This window comes from Dendrobates tinctorius, unplaced genomic scaffold, assembly GCF_039654945.1.
Source record: "Dendrobates tinctorius isolate UK_male_01 unplaced genomic scaffold, ASM3965494v1 ptg000006l, whole genome shotgun sequence".
Lineage (NCBI taxonomy): Eukaryota > Metazoa > Chordata > Amphibia > Anura > Dendrobatidae > Dendrobates > Dendrobates tinctorius.
In genome coordinates, this window is record NW_027361674.1 from 4,155,922 (window position 1) to 4,182,228 (window position 26,307).

General features: G+C 45.0%; 1 protein-coding gene across 1 annotated transcript in view; it reads left to right on the forward strand.

Annotated features, from left to right (window-relative positions):
* The first annotated feature begins 24,806 nt into the window (after positions 1-24,806).
* The window catches only part of KIF26A (kinesin family member 26A), a 171,618-nt gene continuing 170,117 nt past the window's right edge, over positions 24,807-26,307 (forward strand). Inside the window, exon 1 of the mRNA XM_073570288.1 lies at positions 24,807-25,596. Within this exon, the coding sequence (XP_073426389.1) occupies positions 25,462-25,596 (135 nt within the window). The 5' untranslated portion in view covers positions 24,807-25,461. The remainder of the gene's footprint in view (positions 25,597-26,307) is intronic.

The following is a 26,307-nucleotide window of genomic DNA, read 5'->3' on the forward strand; positions in this document are numbered from 1 at the left end:
ACTGATGCATCCTGAGCCTGCAGTGAATTTCTTTGGACCTTGATTGGGGCTGCTTATCCACCATCCAGACTATCCTGCATTACAACCTTTCATCAATTTTTCTCTATCATCCATGTCCAGGGAGATTAGCTACAGTGCCATGGGTTGTAAATTTCTTCATTATGTTGCTCACTATGGACAATGGAACATCAACATTTCTTGTAACCTTGAGATTGCTGATAATGTTCAATAATTTTGGTTCTCAAGTCCTCAGACAGTTCTCTTCTTCTCTTTCTGTTCTCCATGCTTACTGTGACACACACGGACCCACAATGCAAAGATTGAGTCAACTTCTCCCCTTTTTATCTGGTTTCAGGTGTAATTTTCATATTGCGTACACCTGTTACTTGACACAGATGAGTTTGAACGAACATCACATGCTTGATCCTAAGTTATTTTACACTTAATTTTGGAAAGATGCCAACTATTTTGTCCGGCCCGTTTTTGGGGTTTTGTGTGAAATTATGTCTAATTTGCTTTTTTTCTCTGATTTTTTTTGTGTTGTTCCCATACAAAGGAAATAAATAGGTGTATAATAATACACGTGTAACTACAATAATTTTCTGTGAGAAATACTTCATTTTCTGGAACAATTTCAAGGGTGCCAACACTTTTGGCCATGACTGTATATATAACTGAATTTCAGTGAATAGCATCCGGCCTCACACCATGCCGTCTGAGTTTACTAATGTGTGTGACAGAATGGCTAGTGGTAAAGAACTCACTGATACCACCGAGGTCCTTAAATTGGAGCCACCGGTGTAACAAATCCATTTGTGATATTTCTTCCCTTCTAAATATTCTACCACCCCCAGTGAGTGATATAATTGAGAAGTGGAAGGAAACGCAGTCCAGAACTCCTCTGTTATTAACATCAGCGCAAACACTGCGCCCCCACCTGGAGCTTACATGACCGAGCAGCTGCTTGCAGCCTTACATCACTAAGCACAATGCTGAGCGCAGGATGGAGTGGTGTGAAGCTGCCACCACTGGACTATGGAGCAGTGGAAACGTGTTCAGTGCAGTGACGGATCACATTTCTCTGATGGAGGAGTCTGGGTTTCGTGAATGCCAGGAGAATGTTATCCGTCTGACTGCATAATGCCAGTATACAGTTTAGTGGAGGAGGGATAATCTTATGAGCTTGTTTTTCTGGTGCCGGCCTCGGCTTCTTAGTTTCTGTGAAGGAAAATCTTAAAACTTCTGCACAAGACATTGTGGACAATTGCAGTTTCCAGCTTTGTAGGAACAGTTTGGTGAAGGCCCTTTTCTGCTCCACATGACTGTGTCCAGTGCCCAAGGTCCATACAGACATGGTTGGGGGAGTCTGGTGTGAAAGAACATGACCAGCCTAACAGAGCCCAGACCTCAACCCCATCCAAAACCTTTGGGATGAACTAAAACAGGGATTGTAAGACTGGCCTCTCTCCTGACATCGGTGTCTGACTTCACAAATGCTCTTCTGGATAAATGGACAAAAAAAATCCCACAAACACCTCAAAAATCTTGTAGAAATCCTTCCTAGGAGAATGGAAGCTGTTATATGGGGAACATCTCCATATTATTGCTTATGGATTTAGAATTGGATTTCAGCAAAGCTCCAATAAAATACAATGCTAGACACATCCCATGGTCCCTTCCTAATCTCATACAAATCATGTAAGTGAACAGGGAGATGGCACGATCAATGCTCATCTCCCTCTTTATGCTCATCCTTAAAGGGTTTGTCCAGGCGAAAAAAAAGTTTTCTAGGGGCATGGAGTTACAATAAATGACAAACTAAGTGATTCTCACAAAGTATTATGCCCTATAGAGAACCCCACAGTCACCCCCTACAGAATGATGCCCCACAGTGCCTTCCCCACACAGTATGATGACCCCACAGTTCCCCCACACAGTATGATGCCCCACAGTACCTCCACCACACAGTATGATGACCCGACAGTCCCTACACACAGTATGATGCCCCACAGTACCACCCCCCCCAGTATGATGACCTCACAGTTCCTACACACAGTGTGATGACCCACAGTACTTCCCCCACACAGTATGATGACCCGACAGTCCCCACACACAGTATGATGCCTCACAGTACCTCCCCCATGCAGTATGATGACCCCACAGTCCCCACACACAGTATGATGCCCCACAGCACCACCTCCACGCAGTATGATGACCTCACAGTCCCCACACACAGTGTGATGCCCCACAGCACCTCCCCCACACAGTATGATGTCTCACACAATCTCCACACGATTTGTTGCCCCTACAGTCCCCCCCATGCACAGTAGGATGCCCCTACAGTCCCCACACACAGTTTGATGTCTCACACAATCTCCACACAATTTGTTGCCCCTACAGTCCCCCCCCATGGACTGTAGGATGCCCCCACAGTCTCTCACACACAGTATGAGATCCCTGCAGCATAATGGTGATTACATTCTATTGTATCTGTGTTCTACAAACACAAAAGTAATTGAAGTTGAGACAAGCCTCCCACCTCAAGGGACAGTGGAACAGCTCCCCAAATTTGGGGATAACCTGATGAATCCAGGACGGTTTGGGATGTATGTATTCTCTGCACAGGGAGGATCAGCATGCCCAGTTTTCTTCTCATTAGATGAGGATGGTTTTTTAAAACTCAATCTACTTCTACTTTACTGTAAATTGCTGAGACTTTGCACTGTGGAAACTGTTTACTTTGACTGGAAGAGCTGGAAGCATAAAAGGAGGTTAAACAGGACCTAATAAAATAACAAAAATAAGATAAAAATAGCAACTACTATATTACATTTATTCATATTGCCCTGTTTTGAGGTATCAGAGCCAGCCAGGTATTACTGTAGTGGAGTAAGGACTGAATACAGATTGTCCGCAAAGTAGTTAAATGTGCATCAGTCAAATTGCATTTGAGAAGCAATTAATTTTCTGTGAAGGTGGAAGACAAAATATCTGGAGTGTGTTCAGACTGTGATTTATTTGTGGTTTAGGGTCAATGACATGTTCTAGTGCCCCCGGTCAAGGATGAGAGGGTTAAACTGAACTGATTAGGGCAACATGAAATTAAATGGAAAATCATGGATTACAGTCGGTTTCTTTTTATGACTTGCAAATTAGTGTGGGAATTAAAAGGCTTTGAGAAAGTGTCCCCCACGCTTTTCAGACACGGGCAACTGAGCAGAGTATTGGTAGAAGTCATCTCCCATCAATAGATGTCACTCATTCTCCTGCTGACCTTCACCAGGAACATGCGTGAGTGCCCAGAAAACAGAAACGCTTGATAGTTTGAGCAAGACAACGTAATGGAAGTTGAGCATTTACACGTGGTGCCCAATCATTTTAGGGTATGTCCAGACTATGGATGTTTTCTACTTCATTTGTATATGAATCTACAGTAAAAATCGGAGGCTGAATTTTGGATTGGATTTATACTGCTCTATCAGAGGGGCCCATGTGCGGTCTATGACTTCTCCTAGGTATATACCGTAATACATATAATTTTCATTATGTGTATGGAGATTGGATGGGTCCATTATTTGTGTATGACAGGATGCTTCGTGTCAGAGCTTTTATGTAATAATTGATTTTCAGAACCTTGTTTTTCATCTATCATGTAAAGCAAACACTGTACAGATGATGGATGTATATCAGATACCCTCCGCTGTACAGCCATTCATCTTCCCAATCAGAAAACCTTTCAAGGGTTCCTAATTTCCAGCGCTTTTAGAGTAGCTGCGCGAGGTAATCAGGCGTGAAATATTATTTTTATTTTCCTTGTACACGTTGGCGTGCACCTCAAGAAAGACCTCCTGGTTCTTTCTCTTCATTCATGCCTCCAGGCCTCACTGAACAGTTCAGCTCAAAAGACAATTTTCACACTTTCCTAAGCTGGGACGTCATGCATAATTCATGACTTTATGTAAAATTTAAAAAAATAATAGAAAAAAAAATAAAAATGGCTTCCATTAAAACTTTATTTAAAAAGGTCTTTAATGGACCTTAGATCCAATAAACAAATAGAATGTTAAACCTGCCAAAAATGCCTATGTATTGCTATGGCCTTGAGTAGATGGCTGCAGGCTATGTCCTCATCACCGAGGGCGGCAGATGTGAGGAGTCCATTGGGAGTCAGTACTTAGAATTTCATCAGCCTACATGGGTGACCTCGCCTTTTCACGCGCCCTGATGGACATGATAAATCATCTTTACAACAGACTCTAATTATCGTTTGTGTGGCCTGGTGCCTCTTAAAAAACACAATCCTTACACTTTCCTTTATTGTTTTTTTTTTAGAAGTCTAGCTGAGGAGTCATCAGTGGTTTGTCCTTCTTCAGGTCCCCAGGGCTCCTCGAGTGTGAATTCACCGAGCTGAAGCTCTCTATTAAGTTATTCCGGACTCTATCCCGCCTTAAATTTAATTTCGGGCCCATTCGGCCTAAGCTAAAATTTGATTAGGTCAGAATTAAGCCGCATTGACTTGCTGCACTTGTATCAATTAATAACATAATACCTTAATGATTGCTGGAGGTAACAAATTTCATGGATTATGGCCCAGATTTCCCTTGGGGGGCATTAATACAGTTGTTTAATGTATTATTGTCGCTCATGTTCCATTAAATTTCCCCCCATATTTTTGAAATGGGAAAAAAAAATTAAATTTAATAACTAATGATCTTAGCAGCTAATGATATCAAGCGGTATATATCGAGCGCGGGGTTAATTGTCTCAGCACCTGATTAAGTCCTTAACTAAGCAGCTGGTTTGTTTACGTGATTTAAAGGGCCACAAACCCGGCACTAAAATTGATTTGCAGAGGAAATACGGCTTTTGACTTTCCAAATTGAAAATGTCAGAATTGCCATGGTGGGTTAAGAGATGTGACACTGGATACGTAAGTTCATTTACTCGGGGACAAGCTGTTGCTTTTGATGGCCCCGTCTTTTTTTTTTTTTTTGGATGATTGGACACTTATCAAGATCCTCTTAAGGCCCCGTCACACACAGCAATATCGCCAGCGAGATCGCTGATTTTGTGACGCCACAGTGACCTCGCCAGCGATATCGCTGTGTGTGACGGGGATCAGCGACCGGCCCCCCCTGCCGGGTTTTGCTGATCGTGCAGGATCGTCCTGGGCCGTTTTTTTGATCGTTGGTCTCCCGCTGGCCAGCATGCATCGCTGCGTGTGACAGCGAGAGACCAGCGATCAGTGACGCTGGACGCTGGTTTCTAATGTAAACAGCGGGTATCCAGGAGCTGCGCGGATCTAAGTTACCCGCTGTTTACATTGCTCGCTGGTCCTGATCGCCGGTGAGCTGTCACATAGACAGCCCCTCCAGCCTATCGATGTCCCAGTGATCCCATCCATGTCGGATCATTGGTGAGATCGCTGGGACATCGTTATGTGTAACGGGGCCTTTAGAAATCTTTTGGGGTCTTGTCTTCTGCCAGTTGTCCTCGATGTTAGAGGAAAAAGTAGGTAAAATGATATGGTAAAAAAATAGTTCACTTTGCAATAGACATATACAGAACCTGTCACTTGCCAAAATATGTATATATTTTTTTCTCTGGTGTAGATGCCGCTGTTCTCCTGAGTCCGTGGCTGTTTTTCTTTTGTTCCTGCTCCTCTCCGTTCCTGAGACATGGCCCGAGACTAAATGCAGTCTTGTTAGCCAAGTCGGCATGGTACTCAATAAGTTTGCCATAAAGAATTGAGGTCCACGCCCACTTGGTTAACAAGACTAGCTTTATATATATAGGGTGGAGGGGGCCATATCACAAGAATGGAGAGGTGGATTTTTTCCACAAAGTATTTGCAGCAGAATCTGCATGCCTTACAGATTTTGATGCAGATTTCACCCTTTTCATTGCAAAAAGTGAAATTCACATTGATTCTCCAAAACAGATTGTCAAGATGCAGATTTTAAAAAGTGACAAAATACAATTTCCATGTGGATTTTGCAAAAAAATAAAACATAAAATAAAATAGTAAAAAAACAAAATGTGGGTGAAATGAAAGGGGTATTCCCATTTCTAAGATCCTATCCCAACATCTAGTAGATGTAATAATAATAATATTACCAAATGCCTCCAATTAGAAATGCAGTATAGTTCTTCTGATTTGCTATATCGCTTACCCCATGTGCAGGGCATTGCAGTAGCTGAGGTATCCATGGTTACAACCACTAAGAGCTGTCTAACTGCCAATATATGAGTGGTCATAACCATGGATATCTAAAGTCCTGCAATGCCCTATATGAGGTAAGCGACATAGTGAATCTGAAGAACTATACTAAATTTGTAATTGGAGGTATTTGCTAATATTATCATTATTACAACTACTACATTTTGGCATAGGATCTTAGAGGTGGGAATACCCCTTTAAGTTAAAACTCATCCATTTAGCTGATAGGATTCATAGCATTTTTCAGTATCTACTTAAAGGGGATGTCCACTACATGGACAAACCTCTTCTCAAACCTTAAGTTTCCCCCAGTAAAATAACACTCACTGTTATGATTTGGTCACCGAGGAGGATTACCGGGGAATTAGCTAAGCAACCAGGAAACCAGAAAGGTTGGTAACTGAGCGGATTGCAGACCCCTAAACCTACAGTTGTGGCCAAAAGTATTGACACCCCTGCAATTCTGTCAGATAATACTCAGTTTCTTCCTGAAAATGATTGCAAACACAAATTCTTTGTTATTATTATCTTCATTTAATTTGTCTTAAATGAAAAAACACAAAAGGAATTGTCCTAAAGCCAAATTGGATAGAATTCCACACCAAACATAAAAAAGAGGGTGGACAAAAGTATTGGCACTGTTTGAAAAATCATGTGATGCTTCTCTAATTTGTGTAATTAACAGCACCTGTAACTTACCTGTGGCACCTAACAGGTGTTGGCAATAACTAAATCACACTTGCAGCCAGTTGACATGGATTAAAGTTGACTCAACCTCTGTCCTGTGTCCTTGTGTGTACCACATTGAGCATGGAGAAAAGAAAGAAGACCAAAGAACTGTCTGAGGACTTGAGAAACCAAATTGTGAGGAAGCATGAGCAATCTCAAGGCTACAAGTCCATCTCCAAAGACCAGAATGTTCCTGTGTCTACCGTGTGCAGTGTCATCAAGAAGTTTAAAGCCCATGGCACTGTGGCTAACCTCCCTAGATGTGGACGGAAAAGAAAAATTGACAAGAGATTGCAATGCAAGATTGTGCGGATGTTGGATAAAGAACCTCGACTAACATCCAAACAAGTTCAAGCTGCCCTGCAGTCCGACGGTACATCAGTGTCAACCCGTACTATCCGTCGGCGTCTGAATGAAAAGGGACTGTATGGTAGGAGACCCAGGAAGATCCCACTTCTTACCCCGAGACATAAAAAAGCCAGGCTGGAGTTTGCCAAAACTTACCTGAAAAAGCCTAAAATGTTTTGGAAGAATGTTCTCTGGTCAGATGAGACAAAAGTAGAGCTTTTTGGGCAAAAGCATCAACATAGAGTTTACAGGAGAAAAAAAGAGGCATTCAAAGAAAACACGGTCCCTACAGTCAAACATGGCGGAGGTTCCCTGATGTTTTGGGGTTGCTTTGCTGCCTCTGGCACTGGACTGCTTGACCGTGTGCATGGCATTATGAAGTCTAAAGACTACCAACAAATTTTGCAGCATAATGTAGGGCCCAGTGTGAGAAAGCTGGGTCTCCCTCAGAGGTCATGAGTCTTCCAGCAGGACAATGACCCAAAACACACTTCAAAAAGCACTAGAAAATGGTTTGAGAGAAAGCACTGGAGACTTCTAAGGTGGCCAGCAATGAGTCCAGACCTGAATCCCATAGAACACCTGTGGAGAGATCTAAAAATGGCAGTTTGTAGAAGGCACCCTTCAAATATCAGGGACCTGGAGCAGTTTGCCAAAGAAGAATGGTCTAAAATTCCAGCAGAGCATTATAAGAAACTCATTGATGGTTACTGGAAGCGGTTAGTCGCAGTTATTTTGGCTAAAGGTTGTGCAACCAAGTATTAAGCTGAGGGTGCCAATACTTTTGTCTGGCCCATTTTTGGAGTTTTGTGTGAAATGATCAATGTTTTGCGTTTTGCTTCATTCTCTTTTGTGTTTTTTCATTTAAGACAAATTAAATGAAGATAATAATACCAAAGAATTTGTGTTTGCAATCATTTTCAGGAAGAAACTCAGTATTATCTGATAGAATTGCAGGGGTGTCAATACTTTTGGCCACAACTGTAACACAACTAGCTTTAGCTGTGGGACGTGCCTACGATGCCCTGGACGCCTCAGCACAGCCAAAACATTAATTAAGCCCAAAGCAAGAAAGGGGAAAGCTAAACTGCCCCGGAGTAGAACCCCAAAGGAATAGATAGCCCCCAAACATATATTGTCGGTGGGACAAGATGAGGCACAAACGCAGGCAGAAAATAGAGTGAGCAAATGATGGGGCCCAAACTATCTAGATAGGGCAGGACAGAAAAGATACTGTCTGCAATCACGCAAAAACCCTAAAAAATCCAACACGTCTGATATACAAAAACACTGAGGCCACATGACCTCTCCCCCACTTGATCAGCATTCTGGTGTGAACTGTAAGCAAAGCAAAATATACTAATATAACAGGGAATTAGCAATACTGAACCGAATGACATAAGCTGTGACATATGAGCGGGGTCCAGTCCAAATCCCAGCAGGGAATAATGCTGAACCCACACAGAAAAGCAGAGAAAGGCAAAAACTATATCAAATGCAAAAGATTCCAGCAAACAAATAACTTATCTGAATGATGCAAGACCAAGGAGGGGAAAAAGCAGACTTCACAATGCACAGGAAGAGAAACCAAACCACCAGTAGCAACTGATGGAAGCTTGCTCACTTAAATCCTACCAGTCTGTAACCCCTGACTTCCAATCATCATCTTCAGGTGATAGACTTCCATCAACACGGCCAGCTCCACTACCCACAGCGACCACCAGAGGGAGCCCCGACTCAGAAGTCAGATCAAGAGAGTTCACAACAACTCACACTCACCTCCGGTGCCGACGCTGTTCCAGCAGTGACGGCGCTGTTCCAGTGGTGTCAGCACTGTCTCTCCCGGGTCTCTAGTCACATTGTTATGTCATGAGATCCCTGCAGCTAATCAGTGCTGGCTTGACTGGAACAGTCAACACATCCGGAAGAAGAGAGATCAGCCACAGCTTTCACTTCCTCCGGATATCTGACCTATCCGAAGGAGGGGACAGTGAAGTCAACGCGGTCACGCAAGCCCCAAGAGAACAGGTACTGACACAGCTGGCACAAGAGGTGAATGCGGGTGTTATTATTTTACTGGGGGGGAGCAGGGATTCAGAAGGGCTTGTCCGAGTAGTGGACAACACCTCTATTGGTTTATTTCCACGATGCAGATTTTGCTGCAGGATTTTTTGGTCTAAAGATCGTTTCCCTTCATCCACTATGCGTGACCATACCCTAGGTCTGCAGCAGATCAATTTCATCCTTTGCAATCTAGAAGATGAAATCCATAGCAAAATCTGACCCTGATCTGTGTGTAACTCATGCTGATTTTGCTGCAGATTTGTTGGTGATTTTGTGTTAAAATCTGCAGCAAATTCCTCTGGCGCAATTTCATCCCGAGTGGACATAGCCTTCCAAAGGACCACGCTTTCCCACATTTTCCCATTCGGTATGTACTGTACAGGTGTGCCATCATGAGGGTACCACCCTGCTATAAACCTAATTTTCAATAGAATTTTGGTTGCTCATATAAACACGGGATTGAAAAGATTGTCCTATCATCAACGCCAATCATTGCGTAAAATCCATCAGTTCCTTGGACCAGCTTAAAATCCTTTCCCCGGACCCCCACATCGGCTCCTATAATATGAGTACATTGACTTGTGTGAACTCCATTATTCTCAATCCAGCACATTGGATGCGACTCATCCCCTCTATTCTGTATTGTGTACGCAGCAAGTTTATAAAGATGGAGGAGAAAGGAGTTCACCACTGGAGTCTTTTCAGGTCCTCCTGAGCCTTTAAAGAGCATCTGCCGGGACAGTGATTTCTTGAAGTAATGACTGTCTGGTTATCTGTGATGGAGGCTCCTGAGGCTCAGAGATAACATATTTATTGAGAGACTTGCATTAATGTGCATGGATCACTTTCAGGCGAAACAAGAAATAAAACTGTGTTATCTGGTCTAATAGCCGAGCTAGAAGTTAATGTTTCACTTTATTTTAGACACTTCGAGGAGATAACGTGGCTCATCATGTCCCAACGTCTCAGCATGAGGGGAGCATTGGCCCAGTAGGGAATTAACCAAGATGTTAATTCTCTCCAGGGTTGGATTCTAATGTCAATTCTTGTTTAAAGAGACAAGATAAAGGGATCACATATATTCTGCTAATTGTATTTGTAGAAGAAATTAATCTGCTCTCAGAGCTCTGCGGAGCAAGCTGAACATCGCCGATAACACGAGGGCCAGGCAACAAACAGTTTACGCTGCCTCCACCTGGAATGATAACTTTGCTGAGATGTCCACATCTTAAGACAGTGATGAAGATGGAGGTGGAAGGAAGAAGACCAAGTAGAGGTGACCAAAAAGATTCACAGTACCCTACTCCGGGATCCACGTCAGGACTCTGTGGCAGCAAGAATTCATGAACTTACTCGGAACTTCCTTGGGACTTGTAATTTCAAGAAACATCAAAGATTATGAGGTCCAGTGGTGGATGAGGAAGTTAGCACTGCCCTGATCTGGCTGCCACGGTGTACAGAAGTGGATGCCGGATCAGGGTAATGCAAATCTTTTGCTTATTATAACAACAAGTTCATGGTAGACTGAAGCCTTTTGGGAAAAGGTTGTTACAGATTAGAAAAAACTTATGGCTGCCTTCTTCCAAATGTATCGTGAGGTTGTTGAGAAGCTGCAGAGTGTATAATGACATTCTGGAGTACCTGCAGAGTGTATCATGAGGTTCTGGAGTAGCTGTGGAGTGTATCATGAGGTTCTGGAGTAGCTGGGGAGTGTATCATGAGGTTCTGGAGTAGCTGAGGAGTGTATAATGAATTTCTGGAGTAGCTGAGGAGTGTATAATGAGGCACTGGAGTAGCTGAGGAGTGTATAATGAGGCACTGGAGTAGCTGCAGAGTGTATCATGAGGTTGTGGAGTATCTGCGGTGTGTATCATGAGGTTGTGGCGTAGCTGCAGAGTGTATCATGAGGTTGTGGAATAGCTGCGGAGTGTACTATGAGGTTCTTGAGCAGCTGCGGAGTGTATCATGAGGTTCTTGAGTAGCTACAGAGTGTATCATGAGGTTGTGGATTAGCTGCAGAGTGTATCATGAGGTTCTGGAGTAGCTACAGAGTGTATCATGAGGTTCTGGAGTAGCTGTGGAGTGTATCATGAGGATATGGAGTAACTGGAAAGTGTATCATGAGATTCTGGAGTAGCCGTGTAGTGTATAATGAGGTTGTGGAGTAGCTACGGAGTGTATCATGAGGTTATGGATTAGCTGCGAAGAATATCATGAGGTTCTGGTGTAGCTGCGGAGTGTATCATGAGGTTCTTGAATAGCTACAGAGGGTATCATGAGGTTCTGGAGTAGCTGTGTAGTGTATAATGAGGTTGTGGAGTAGCTATGGAGTGTATCATGAGGTTATGGATTAGCTGCGAAGAATATCATGAGGTTCTGGTGTAGCTGCGGAGTGTATCATGAGGTTCTTGAATAGCTACAGAGGGTATCATGAGGTTCTGGAGTAGCTACAGAGGGTATTGTCAAAACCCAACACTAACAAAATGAACATATACCCTGATATAACTAAATAAGTAAAGTCAATTGTGCATATAAATAACATAGGGTATTTAGTAAACACAGTTTTTTTATTTAAAAAAAAGCGTAAAGTGCGTAACTAGCTGCAGAGTATTGTGAGGTTCTGGAATAGCTGCAAAGTATATTGTGAGGTTCTGCAGAGGATAAGGACTATACTGTGGGGTTCTGCAACAGGTTAGGGGAGTGTGATAAGGTTCTTCAGCAGCTGAGGAGTGTATCAAGAGATTCTGCAGCAGCTGGGACACAAAACTGAAAAACGTGACCCCTGACTTGTTTTGCAAAAGTAGATAAGCAGCATCTTTGTAGCCCCATTGATCATCAGATTCTGACACCAGAACATTCCTTTTCTGGATGCTCGGGCTCCTATACATTTCATACCAATCTTGAATAGTGTCTGTAGTGAGGTCATTCCTCCTGACAAATGCATGCGGCATCATAGAGAGCACAGGAGTATTCATAAGGCTGCATTAGATGCTCTCTGGACTTCGGGAAAAGTTAGGTTAGACGATAAATGCTATTATTTTGTGCCTTGTAAAATCCGCTTAATAAACATCTATATATTTTTAGACATCTTTATGATATATAAATGAATGAATCTAAAGATGACGAGATGAAAATACTCAGCAATTGCAGTGCAGGAGAGTAGGACCAAGGCATCCCATAGTATACTGTATATCAGTAGGATATTAGGACATCATTGATATAGGTGGATCGCCCGCCAGGGCAGTGGGGATACTCGGTACAGGGCCGCTTCTTAAAGGGATGTGTCACGGTAGCTGTGACCCGGTCCTTGGCCCTGGGCGTAGAATAAAAGGCATATTTACAAGGGAATAAAGGTTGTAATAAAGTGTTCGTGACGCCACCTGTGGTTTCTGGTCAGAGGTGACCAGCGCTGCAGTGCAGATCCTCTGGGACTGATGGTGATGCAGCAGAGTTGGAATTGCTCTCTACAGGCAGAGCTTTGTCCCAGGGCAGTTGTGATAGAAAATATGTTGCATTTGATGATGTTAGATGTAGTAGTGTTGGAAAGGTGATGCAGGAATAATTAGAGCTGGGTGCAGTTCCAAAGATTTACTCACAGTTCTGGTGCACACAGATGACCGCTTGGTACTGCGTCCTCTAGGTGAGGGGTCCAGCAAACTCCCAGGCAGATCAGGATTCACCTTCCCAGGACTCCCGTCAGTGTATGCCTTTCCTGGCCGTCTCACTGTGCTGGTTCCTACTCCTCTTCCTGCCCAACACCTCACAGTTAATGTCCCAGGCTAGCAGTCGCAGACCTTGTCGGGCGATGTCCTCTCTGCGCCCCCTTGCTCCCTTATGGCTGCCTTTCCGGAGAAGATAACTGGCTCGTGGCTGAGGTACCTACAGGTGCCTCTACCTCCAGCTTGCTAGTTGAGTCTGATGATATCTCCACTAGTCTAGGGGGCCAGTGCCCCACTGCAACCTGATCCCTCCACGCAACGTTAGTCGGTGTGGAATGAGCCTCACGGTTGCTGCACCGTGCCTCTAGGATCCCTTCCCTCTTCAGGGAGCTTCCTTCTGTTTCTTTCCTTCAGTCTTTCCAGGGAGCTGCTTGTCAGCACGTCCACTCCCTTTCACTTCCCCTTTCAGTCTCTCCTCTGACTAAACTCTCTTCTGCCGCTCTCATCCTACTAACTCCACCCTCCTCCCAACACCCTTTACTATCCAGGCAGGGATGAGATCCTCCTCCTGTTGGGTACATCCAGGGTGCCCTGCTGCTATAGGGTGTGTGTTGGGTGCAGGTGTTAGAGTCCTGTGAGGTACCCCCTCACCTGAGAATGGGGTACCACATCTCTGGTTGAGGTGCAGTACCTCTGTGGTGACTGAACCTTCAGGGGCGCCACATAGGACTCTACATATAATAGAAGGGGAGGCTATAGAGGGTGCACGGGTCCAATTTGCTTTTGGCTGTTGGCGCTCAAATGTTGGGTGCGGTTGGAGCCCCAGATAACGACAGAGTAGGTTTACTTGAAAATGTGTTTTCCTTCACTATCCTGTTTCTCTGGTTTCCCAGGCACATTCATACTGACGGGTTCACTCTAAGAAAGGTCTGAAATGAAATGGTCTTGCTTGGGGAAAAAAAAATAAAACCGCTAACCTCTTTGAGTATACAGCTCCTATGTGAATGTATATAAAAATAAAGTCTGTGTGGTGTCTGTCTCACTTTACTATTCATGTTCGTTCAGTAGGCCAGGAGTGGGACTGTAGAATCAGGGCACACAGGGTTTGCTTGTCTGTAACCATGGAGACACATAGGTCTGCATGCAAGCTGGAGACCCAAACGGCAAAGTGGTTAAGATGATGATCAAAGTTGATCAATGATCACAGCCTCTCCATTAACCAATCTGTCAGATTCTTTCCAGCTGTGACTTTTCAGATGCTCTGGTAAAGCCTGTGAAGACTTTACCATGCCGCTCCTAGATGTGATCCAGTTGTGCCAACCAGGGGTTAGAAATTGCGTTGACACCAATTTCCCGACACATTTTCTTGTATTGCTAAATATGTTTAATTTTACTGTTGGCCAATGAATTCAATGACTGTCATCTCTTCCGATGTCTCATCAACCTGGTTCAGGCTCGGACTGGCCCACCGGAGAACAGGAGAATCCTCCGGCGTGCCCCCATGCAGGAATGGGCTCTCCACTCCACCTATATCAGAAGTAGTTGACACAGTACATTTGTTTCACTATGTACAGAAAACACCATCATCTCAATCTTCATTTAAAAAACTACCCCGCTTATTATTATGTAGAAACATAGGCAAATTTGTGAATGAGGGTAATGTGATATTTGCATGTAGCTGAACAGTGGGCCCCCAGAGATAATGCTACTGGTGGGCCCTTGGAACCCCAGTCCAGCACTGATCCTCGTTCTTTTGGGATGGAGACACTTGTGGAATATGTGTACCTACAAGTAGGCATGTTGATATCCTTATGCCCCCATGTCATGTGCCTGGAACAGTCCAGAGACCCCCTATGCTTTATCGTGTTGGCCTATCCCCCAAAATATGTAGCAAACTTTGATCCAATATTATTGGCCAATGTGTTTAATGAGGGTGGTCTTTTTGTTTTTAATAAATTGCCATTTTTAGGGTTATGCCAAGGATATCGAAAGGATAGGTAGGATCTAAGCTCTGAGACTCCCACCAATCCCGAGAATGGGGCGCCTTAATGTCCAGCCGCACATGAATGCCACTGCTTGATACATTCTCTATGGGACTGTTGGAGAGCTTTTTGGCAATCCCATAGACAATGCATGAAGTGGTGCTGCACATGACCAGATGATAACATTAAATGTTGGATATACCCTTTAACAAGCAAGGATGGGTGTTATGCGGACGTTGGGGAGAGGTAAAACCTGACCAGAATTACTGACGTATTTTTGGAAAAAAAGGTGATGTCCCAAGGGTGATGAAAACAAACACCAAGGCCTTCTGTCCTGCAACATAATAGGGGTCCATTTTGATCTTGGGTCACGTCTTTTCCATTTACACGGTCGGGCAAAATGTAATTAATAGATCATTTGCTTTGCATATGTGAAAAGTACGACCTGTCTCATCTCTACCCTCTTCTCTCTGCAGGATTCACCGCTGCACCGAGACTGATGGTTCTTGTTCTGTATCGAAAGAGGCGGATTTGACACCATGACTCATCTGCGGACTGAACACCCTAACAATATGTGCGATAGTGTATTGTTCTCACCCAAGGACAAAAGTAGCAAAGTATTAAAGATAATAATTGCCTGATAATGCCACGCGTTCTGCGGCCCAATATTGTGCCATGGGCCCCATGAATAGTCATTGTGCAGTTGGAGTTCGGTGACCGTTGCACTGCATGGCAGCCATTGATAGAAAGCACAATTATGGCTGTGTGCTCAGTAATGCGGATTGTAGCTCCGTGCCTGGTGATTGGAAACAAGCCCGTGTTAAGTCATGTTTACTGGCAGCCATCCATGGCAGAAGCGTAAAAAACACAACACAATGCCAACCCTCCGCACATAATCACACTGTTCTAGCGTCCCTAAAAATTAAAGAGAATAGCTGCAATTAAAACCCAATTAATGTTTCAATGAGAAAAAAAACACTTAGAAAGAAGGAATTGGTAAAAAATAATTGAATCTGACAAAGGAAGGAAATATTTCAATGGCTAATCTATAAATACTGGTGTAAAGGAGCCGAGATTGTACCCTGAAGCACAGGAATAAGACCGAGAGAGAGGGTCGTAAGTACTCCGCGCACAGACTTGGCACATCAAGCCATTTCATTCACAATGGAGAAGTTAAGCCGCATGTGCGCAATGGATTTAACGCCTGACATGGTGCAGAATGTGACCATTAGGAGGACTACAAGTCTAGCAACAACTCCCTCCAAGGAATAAATAGTTAGAAACACTCGGGTGACTACTTCCAGAGACAGCGCCACACTTGTCTGGAGGTCATTTTTAGTATTGCAGCTTAGTGCCCGATCAATGGGAATGGTAGGCAAAACCACACACAGACTGTGGACAAAAGTGGCGCTGTTTCAGGAAGAAAGGCGACAGGTTGGCAGAAGTACCTAGGATGCCGGGCAAAGAATAGTGAACACCGCCCTGGCCCGGCTGCCATGGAGGACCAAACTAAACACCAGATCAGTGTAGTTTGAGTCTTTCTGCTCAGTTTTGCAAGCCCCCGCACCACTCAAAAAAATACAACTGATTTTTCCATCGTTAGTATGCTCCATAAGGAAAACCATCTTACCTTACCTGATATTGCAGATTTCTGATTGGATTTGAGCTGCAATACTTGTCTCAGCCCCAAGACAAAAGGGGGCACTGTTTCTATAAAAAAAGAAAATATACTTTATCTGTTCTCAAAAAAAAATTTCACTTACTAAGGATCTTCATTTAAGAGGTAAGGCCAGAAAAGCAACTTTGAAATCACTGTCCAGATTTGATCTAGTAGAATCACACAGATCCTGGTCTCACAAAGCTGCTGTTCTGTGCTTTATTCCTGACTCATGATGGATGGTTAGTTTATCACCCCTGCTTGCGGTGTCCCATCAGCTAACAGAGGGCTGGGGGAGATGGATGACAGGGTCTTTGTAGGGGAAATCTTACATTCAGAAAGGCCTGGGACTAGACACCATTGTGAGCTTTCCAAGCAAAGTCATATTTGCATATATTTAATTCTTGGTTTTGTGCACGGAGTGATGAAGCCTTCCATTGGAGGAGGTATGTACTCTGCTGACGGAAGGCTCAGATGTATGCAGTGTCGGACTGGGGTGCCAAGGGCCCACCAGTATTACTGGCTTTGGGGGCTCACCTTTCATCTGCATACAATTGTTACACTCCCCTCATTCACAAATTTACCTATATCTCTGTATAATAAACTAGGTAGTTTGGTTTCTGAATGATGAGATCCTCCTTTTTTCTGTACAGAGTAAATTATGTGAATTATCCCAAGTACTGTCCTTACATTGGGGTTGGGGGCCCATGTCTGCACAGGGGCCCACCGGGGGATTCCCCTGTTCTCCTATGGGCCAGTCCAAGCCTGGATGTATGCCGCAATATAGGGTGCCCTCACACTGTGCGCAGGCACATGCTCAGTGGCCCCATCGAGGCTTACTTTCAAACCCCCTACAAAATGGGATTTGGACGTATGCGCCAACAGGGCCATAGACTATAAAGGTGCCGACAGAGTGAACATGTGTTCTGTCGTGCATCATTTATGTGTGTGTATGCCTACCGGATGCGGACACACAGATGTAGTAGACAGCCTGGACTGAGCCTCTATAATACCAGAAAGCAGAGACCAAGCCTTTTTAATACCAGACAGCAGGGACTGAGCCCATGGAATACCAGACAGCAGGGACTAAGGCTGGGTAATAGCAGATGGCAGGGACTGAGGCTGGGTAGTACCAAACGGGAGGGACTGAGGCTGTGTAATACCAAATGGTAGGGACTGAGGCTGTGTAATATCAGTCAGCAGGGACTGAGCCTATGGAATACCAGACAGCAGAGACCAAGCCTTTATAATATCAGACAGCAGGGACTGAGCCTATAGAATACCAGACAGCAGGAACTAAGGCTGGGTAATAGCAGATGGCAGGGACTGAGGCTGGGTAATACCAAACGGGAGGGACTGAGGCTGTGTAATATCAGACAGCAGAGACTGAGCCTCTGTAATACCAGACAACAGGGACTGAGGCTGTGTAATATTAGACATCAGGGACTGAGCCTCTGTAATACTGGACAACAGGGACTGAGGCTGTACAATACCAGATGGTAGGGACTGAGGCTGTGTAATACTAGATGGTAGGGACTAAAGCTGTGTAATACTAGACTGAAGGGACTTAAACTCTGTAATACCAGACAGCAGGGACCGAGCTTCTGTATTTCCAGATAGCAGGGACTGAGGATGTGTAATGCCAGATGGCAGGGACTGAGGCTGCGTAATATTAGATAGCAGGGACTGAGGCTGTGTAATACCAGACAGCCGGGACCGAGCCTCTGTGATAGCAAACCAATATACAGCAAGAACTGGACCATTAAACCAATGGACAGCGGGGACTGGGTCACTAATCCAGTGGATAGCAGGGACTGGGCCATTAAACCACTGGACAGCAGGAACTGGGACACAAGACCAATAGAAGCAGGGAACTGGATCACTGGACTGCTTGACAACAGGGACTTAACCAATAACCACTGGACAACAGGGACTAGGTCTCTAAACCTAAGAACACTAGGAATTTGGCCATAACACCATTGAATGAACACTAAAATACTGGAGAGCGTAAAATGGGCTAATAAACTACTTGATTGCAGGGACTGGGACACTCAACCACTGGACAGCAGGAATTAAGTTTCTGATCCACTGGACAGAAGGGCCTTGACCACTAAACCACTGGGCAGCATGGACTTGGCCACTAAACCACTGGGCAGCAGGGACTTGGCCACTAAATCACTGGAAAACAGGAGCAGGGACCAGATCTCTAGAACTAGGAGCAGCAGGGACATGGGCTATAAAACCAGAAACCCAGCAAGCAACTACTGGACACCATACAATAGGCTAATAACCCACTGAATTGCAGAGACTGGGCCACTAAGAGACGAGACAACAGGAATACCACTAGGCAAAAAGAACTTGAATCCCTCGGATGCAAGAAATTAGGACACCAAACTGTCATGTACCCCGTCCTGTGTGACACGGCCAGCAGACCGGTAGCTAATACAACAGGACACGGCACGTGTAATTGTCCAGTGTGACGCAGCTCGCAGGCCGGTACTAATACAACAAGACAAAGGGGATAGGGAAACATTTACAATGGTGGGCCCTGCGATAGGGAATGGGGAAACATTTACAACGGAGGGCCCTGCAATAGGGAACGGGGAAAGTGGAGATCTCCTGCACTCCCCTGAGTTAGTGTCCCTAACGCTCCTAACGTTCCCTATGCCGGTTCCGCACCGGGCGCCGCTCAGGAACCTGTAGCCCTGGTAACCCTACACCTATCCCTTGCTAGGGAGCTGGGTGGCTCAACATGAGGAAAAGTGACAAACAGGGAAACACTTAGATTTGCTCTGGTGCACTTGCTCCTGGCAACAGAGACCAACACCTGAGTGCATCTTCCTCCACCGTGTCCAACACCTGGGTGCAGCTTTACAGCAACAGCATCCAGCACTGAGTGCCGCCTTGGAGCAACAGAGACCAGCACCTGAGTGCAGCTGTCCAGCAACCGAGTCCAGCAAACTGAGTGCAGCTCTACACCATAGCTGCCACTCCACCAAGCTTTGCAGGAATTCTTTGCAGGGATGATTTAGTGAATCCTGCTTTGAGCAGGGGGTTGGACCAGATGGCCCAGGAGGTCCCTTCCAACTCTACGATTCTATGATTCTATGATTCACTGACACCATAGCTGCTACTCCACCATGCTTTACACGAACTCCTCGCTGACACCATGGCTGCCACTCCAGGTCTCTGAATGATGAGCCGCCCTGGACTCTCCACCAGCTCCCCATCCAGCTCCTTCCTTCACCCAGGATGGTTGGAAAGCCCAACAATAATAATATCAGCAACGTGAGTGAGCACTACTGACACACCTTTATAGAGCAAACACACCTGTTAGTGATTCCCGTGCCATTACACTAACCACCACCGGGGGGAAACTATCTCTAAAAACACCAGTGCAATGACCATACTGGCCACCGGGGTAAAACTATCTCTAAGCACAAGTGCAATGACCATACTGGCCACCGGGGACAAAACCAACCCTGAGCAAAACAGCTCACAGGAAAAAAAAGGTTACTTGTGCATTTAATCTGTCAGATCCACCTTGGATCATGACACAAACACTGAGTAATAGGAAATGGGACCCCAAGTCACTGTTCACGATGACCTTGGTCCATAAACTGATGGAACCAGGTCCTAGGACACTAAAGTACTGGTCACCAGGGACAATGACACATAACTGGTTTCAGGCCCAACCTACAGATTTTTAAGACTACATGATGTTAATAATATACAAACAAATTAAGAAAGCTCTTCTATTGGCCTTCCAGGGAATACGGAGCAAGGGTTTTACTTTACATAGAGAGTGGACAGTCAGGATTTCTGGATGATCAGACTGAAGCAATGTGATTGTGCAATGTATAAGTTGTGAGCTTGGACCTTGTATATATCACTAATGAGCAGCAGATTTATTTAGAATCTACAAGATGTTTCCTGCTACTTTTATAGAGATATAGTGAGTTAAAGAGATTCTCTAATCATTAAGCACAAATTAACAATCCGGTTAACAACACGGGGAAGGAACAGATGGATGTGCATTGGCTGCGCCCGGCTTCAACTGTTTGTTTAGGAGATGGTGGCACTGGTCCACTAATGCGCTAAACACCAGCGAAACTTGTATCCTCAGCCCTGCGACCATTACTGCTGGGAAAAGAACAGTTTGTATTGTATGACTTGTTCTCCATGATTTCCTATGGGGATGGACCTTGCAATAACAACTCTATTTATTTCTATACAAGCTTCGTTGGCATGAGTAGGAGTTCCTCTCTGCGGTTCATGAATGCCAATTTTACATAAAATACCTTGTTTATTACGCTTTTTCTAAAAGACTTTGGTAGAATACAGAAAAAAAAACAACATTGCTGCAGCAGGCCCTGGACTGTGCCGTTATTGCAGATCAACGCCATTGAATTAATGGGGATCATCTGCAATACCACAGGTGACCTGTGAACAGGTGTGGTGGTGTTTGCGGAAGAAAATCTTCCATTTTTTTTAAAAATCCGAGGATATTCTGATTCTTGGCATACCAGTCACACCGAAATTGGAAGTGGGCAGCCAGGGTCATAGCTGGACTAGAGATAAAGGGCGCAGTCAGAGGGCCGTATTACTTGTGCGAGGATCACATCGCAATCCTTGGACTGACCGTTAGCTCTCATGACAGCTGCATAGAAATATGTTATGATTAGGTAACCAAGGAGGATAGATGGGAAATAGATTAGGCAACCAGATAACCAGAGAGGTTGGTAACTTAGCAGATTGCAGACCCCTAAACTGACAACACAACTAGAATTAGACGTACCTACGATGCTCTAGACGCCTCGGCACAGCCAAAGAATTAACTAAGCCTAAAGAAAGAAAAGGGAAGGCTAAACTTCCCCGGAGTAGAACCCCAAAGGAATAGATAGCCCCCGAACATATATTGCCAGTGAGACAAGATGAGGCACAAAACACAGGCAGAAAATAGAGTAAGCAAATGATGGGACCCAAACTGTCTAGATAGAACAGGACAGGAAAGATACTGTCTGTAATCACGCAAAAACCCCTAAGAAAAAGTCCAACACGTCTGATATGCAAAACTACTGAGGCCACACGACCTCGCCCCCACTAAATCAGAACTCTGGTGTGAACTGGGCGCAAAACAAAAGATACTGATATAACAGGGGATTAGAAATACTGAAAAAACTGACATGAGCTGTGGCATATGGAACAGAGTCCAGCACAGGTCCCAGCAGGGAACAAGGCTGAACTCACACCAGCAAAGCAGAAATCAGAGGAAAGCAAAAAATGGATCAAATACAAAAAGATTCAAGCAGACAAATAACTTATCTGAACAATGCAGGACAAAGCAGGAGGCAAGCAGACTTCCAAAATGCTCAGGAAGAAAACCAAATCACCGGCAACAACTGAGGGAAGGTTGCTCACTTAAATCTCTCCAGTCTGTAACACCTGACCTCCAATCATCCTCCTCAGGTGATTGACTTCTGTCAGCCAGACCAGCTCCATTACCAGCAGCAACCACCAGAGGGAGCCCAAACTCAGAAGCCAAGTTAAAAGTGTTCACAACAGAAATACATACTGTGACGCTCAGGTCAGGAGAGCCAAAGGCCAGTCCGAGGATTATGATATGATCCTCACACCAGTAATATGGCCATCTATGTGCACCTTAAGGGGAGCAGTTTTAGATAGATGGATATTCAGACTGCACTCGGTCATGCAGGTCAACGAGTCCGTGGGAAAAATCAGACCACACTCGGATGACATCTGAGTGCAGACCAATTTCCACGGACTGATGTAATAGAGAAGAAGGAGAAAATGTGTCAAGATGAGTGTCGGTCCCACACCGGCCTGACATTCGAGAACTATCCAAGAGCCCTCCATACACTTTAGAGCTCTGTCAAAGAACTGTAGGGACTTGTTCACAAGCTGCGATTTCACTGCATCTTTTCAGTACCAGGGTTGACAAAATCTAGTTAACATTAGTGCAGAGCTGCCCATGGCTGATAGATAATCTAGTGTATGCACGTATAGGATACGAGCCCATGATCAGGAATAGTAGCATCCAAAACGCTGCATCCTACATTACAAGCACAGTGGATGGATTTATAGCAATCTCCTGCCCACTGTGCTTCTATTTAACGCTGCGTAAAATTACCCGCCGTGCGGGTTTCCGGGCCGCGGCATATCAATTTCTGTAGTGGAGACGCTTGTCTTCTCTGTGTACTGTCCCTGAATAGACATCTGGTCATTAGATGCGGTAAATCCGCATAGTTCTAGAAGACAAGTGCATATGTAGAGCGTAGCGAAAATACATCCAAAATGCTACTATTCCTGATTGTGGGCACCGTACAATACCACACTATAACAGTATTTGCTCACCTGTATAGGTTGCAGCGGTGTGAATGGCTGCTCTAATTCTTTCCAGCAGATCAAGATCAAGTTACTCAGATGACATTATCCACCCAGGTCACTTAAACCAGGCTCAGGCAGCAGGATGCTACAAGAGTACTCAGGTACTTGGCATTTCTGCCACTACACTGCAGCACCACTACAAACACAACTCTGCTACATAGTGGTTCAAGCACTGCTACTTCAAGTTTCGCTATAAAACTCTGTTTTGCTGTGATTCTGGCAATATTACATCAAGCCCCACTGTACTGCCATTGGTTGGTTCCTCATCGCTGAATCAACTCTCCTACATCATTGTGCTAGCTCTGCGGCTTTGAGACTATGTTGTAAACTGAGCCATGCTACACAGATTCCTCACCACTGAGTGAACTCTGCTACATCGCTGTTCCAGCTCTGCTGCCATTGTTCAAATTCAGCTAGGCCAGCTGTGGTTGTTCTTACTTTGCTGCACCAGCACCACCAGTCTGTGCTGCATTACAGCTGCTCTTCCTGACCAATGGCTTCTGGGACCCACTGCTCCAAGGGAGATATAGTAACTTTCAGTTTTATAATCCTATTCAATCAGCAACAAAAAATTAGGGTGCCCCACCTTGTTGACAGCACTATCACCTTACTACTGCAGCATGAGAACTGTATGTTAATCCTTAGCATCCAAGATTGGGAAGTCTGTGGAATAAGGTATGGTCTGCCTCTACGGGATATACCTCTGACCCCATTCAATAAAACCACAGCACCCCCTCTCCAAACCACACAAAGTGCACATTATACAGTAATATCTATCCCATATCTATCTATCTATCTATCTTTCTATCCCATATGTATCTATCTCATATCTATCTATCTATCTATCTATCTATCTATCTATCTATCCCATATCTATCTATCTATCTATCTATCCCATATCTATCTATATATCTATCTATCTATCCCATATCTATCTATCTATCTATCTATCTATCTATCTATCTATCTATCTATCTATCTTTCTATCCCATATGTATCTATCTCATATCTATCTATCTATCTATCTATCTATCTATCTATCTATCTATCTATCTATCTATCCCATATCTATCTATCTATCTATCTATCTATCTATCCCATATCTATCTATCTATCTATCTATCCCATATCTATCTATCTATCTATCTATCTATCTATCTATCTATCTATCTATCTATCCCATATCTATCTATCTATCTATCTATCCCATATCTATCTATCTATCTATCTATCCCATATCTATCTATCTATTATCTATCTATCTATCTATCTATCTATCTATCTATCTATCTATCTATCTATCCCATATCTATCTATCTATCTGTCCCTAAACCGGATCAGGCAGCATCCTTCCATCTGACACTGTAGTGTCCCTGAGTACATAGGCTGCAGGTGGCAGAGGACAAAGGGTAAGTGCTGTATGTCTGGAGACATGTATGAAACTTTCCTAGCCTGTGTAACTCCGAGGTGTATGGATGATGGGAGTTGCAGCAGTGAGTGCCTCTCCCAGCACAATCCGCACGTGTGAGCTAACAATGCCAGGCTCCGGAGCTGTGCCTGCACTGGGGGACACATTGGGGGGCACTAGGTGCTCTGCTCACTGCTCCATCACATTGTGCGCCTCCCCCGACATCTGCACAGAGCAGATCACAGATCGGTCCAGCTCGTCTGCCAATGCAGTTGCTCTGCATAGAGGTGGGAGAGGAGCCGAGAAGCGGCTGCTGGGGGGCTTCACTGGTGTGACAATGACGTCACGCCCACAGGACAGCCCCGACTGACAGCTGACAGCCTGCGAGTCCCAGTCTGGAGTGAGCGGGAGTCCCACCACATCAGAGGGGCAGGGTGGGCAGTGAGCAGGCACAGACTATGCAGGCAGCAGCACATGATGGCAGGCAGCAGGCTCAGCTAGGGCTACTGGTCGGTGCCTCCTCATCCTCACTCCCTGCTCTTCTTCTGCCCATCTGCTAACTTCTTGCATTGGACTACAAACACTTAAAGTGCTTCTCAGGTGCGACCATCAATGCATCCCCTTGCCAAGCTGGTCCCATGCCCCTCTGGCAGAGCTGGGCTTCCCCAGAGCATGGCATGCGTCTTCTGGGCGTCTGATGACTTGATGATGGGGAGATCACATGGAGAGATTGCATGTGCACGTCCTTGTGGCTGCTGCTGATGGATCTGGGTGGTCTCCTGTCCGGCTGGGCACCCTTCCTGGCACAGACTGCAGCCCTGGTGGGACATTGAGGGGAGTGGTACCCTGATCATTGCTCAAGGCTTTTTTTTTAATGATATTCCGCATTGCTCCTGGACAGAATAAATCGCATCCTCCAGCCCAGGATGAAGGGATAACCACGATCTGGTCTATCTGCTCAGGGAGCTGGAGATATTCCACCAACTATGGCTTGTGAGAAGTCCTCTGCTTCCAATGCTCCAGATAGGAAGAACCCCAGCCTGCTGGAGCTGGGGGCCCTGTGCTTGGACTCGGAGATCATTTTTGGATTTACCAGTCATCTCTTGAGGAGGAGAGGGAAGGTGAGGACCCCCTAACACATCACTAGTCCCTGGTCCTGGAACTTGGGACAGAGATGGGTGGGAAGATAGCGAAGGGTTCAGCACCAGGGACAGCGCAGGACTCTGCCTATGTGCTGGGCTGCTGTCTGACAGCAGGTAGAGGACCTCCACTGGGCTGATGGCTAGATTAGTCTCTTATGTGGCCACCTGCATGCTCATAGTGTGCTCCAAACATGCTGTAATTGGGTATGTGTGCAAGTTCTCATGGTGTGGAACCACAGGAACAAGCACAGAGAAGTTCTTTTCTTATATGATGTTGATATGATAGTGAACACTGAAAATCCTACCTGATGCCGATGAATGGCAGGAGCACTCAGATAAAGCAAGCATATCAAATATTAATGCAGACAGAAAAGGCATCCAGGGCGCAGAGAGTAGGCTTCATAGGGGGGGAGGGGGCTGTTACTTGTGGAGGGCTTCAATGGGGGGGAATTATTGAGGGTTTCATCAGGGGGGTTACTAATTGAGGGGTTTATCAGGAGATCACTAATTGATGACTTCATCAGGGGGTTACATATTGAGGGCTTCATCGGGGGGTTACATATTGAGGGCTTCATCAGGGGGTTACATATTGAGGGCTTCATTGGGGGGTGATTATTGAGGGCTTCATCAGGGGTTACTAATTGAGGGGTTCATCAGGGAGGTTACTAATTGATGGCTTTATCAGGGGTT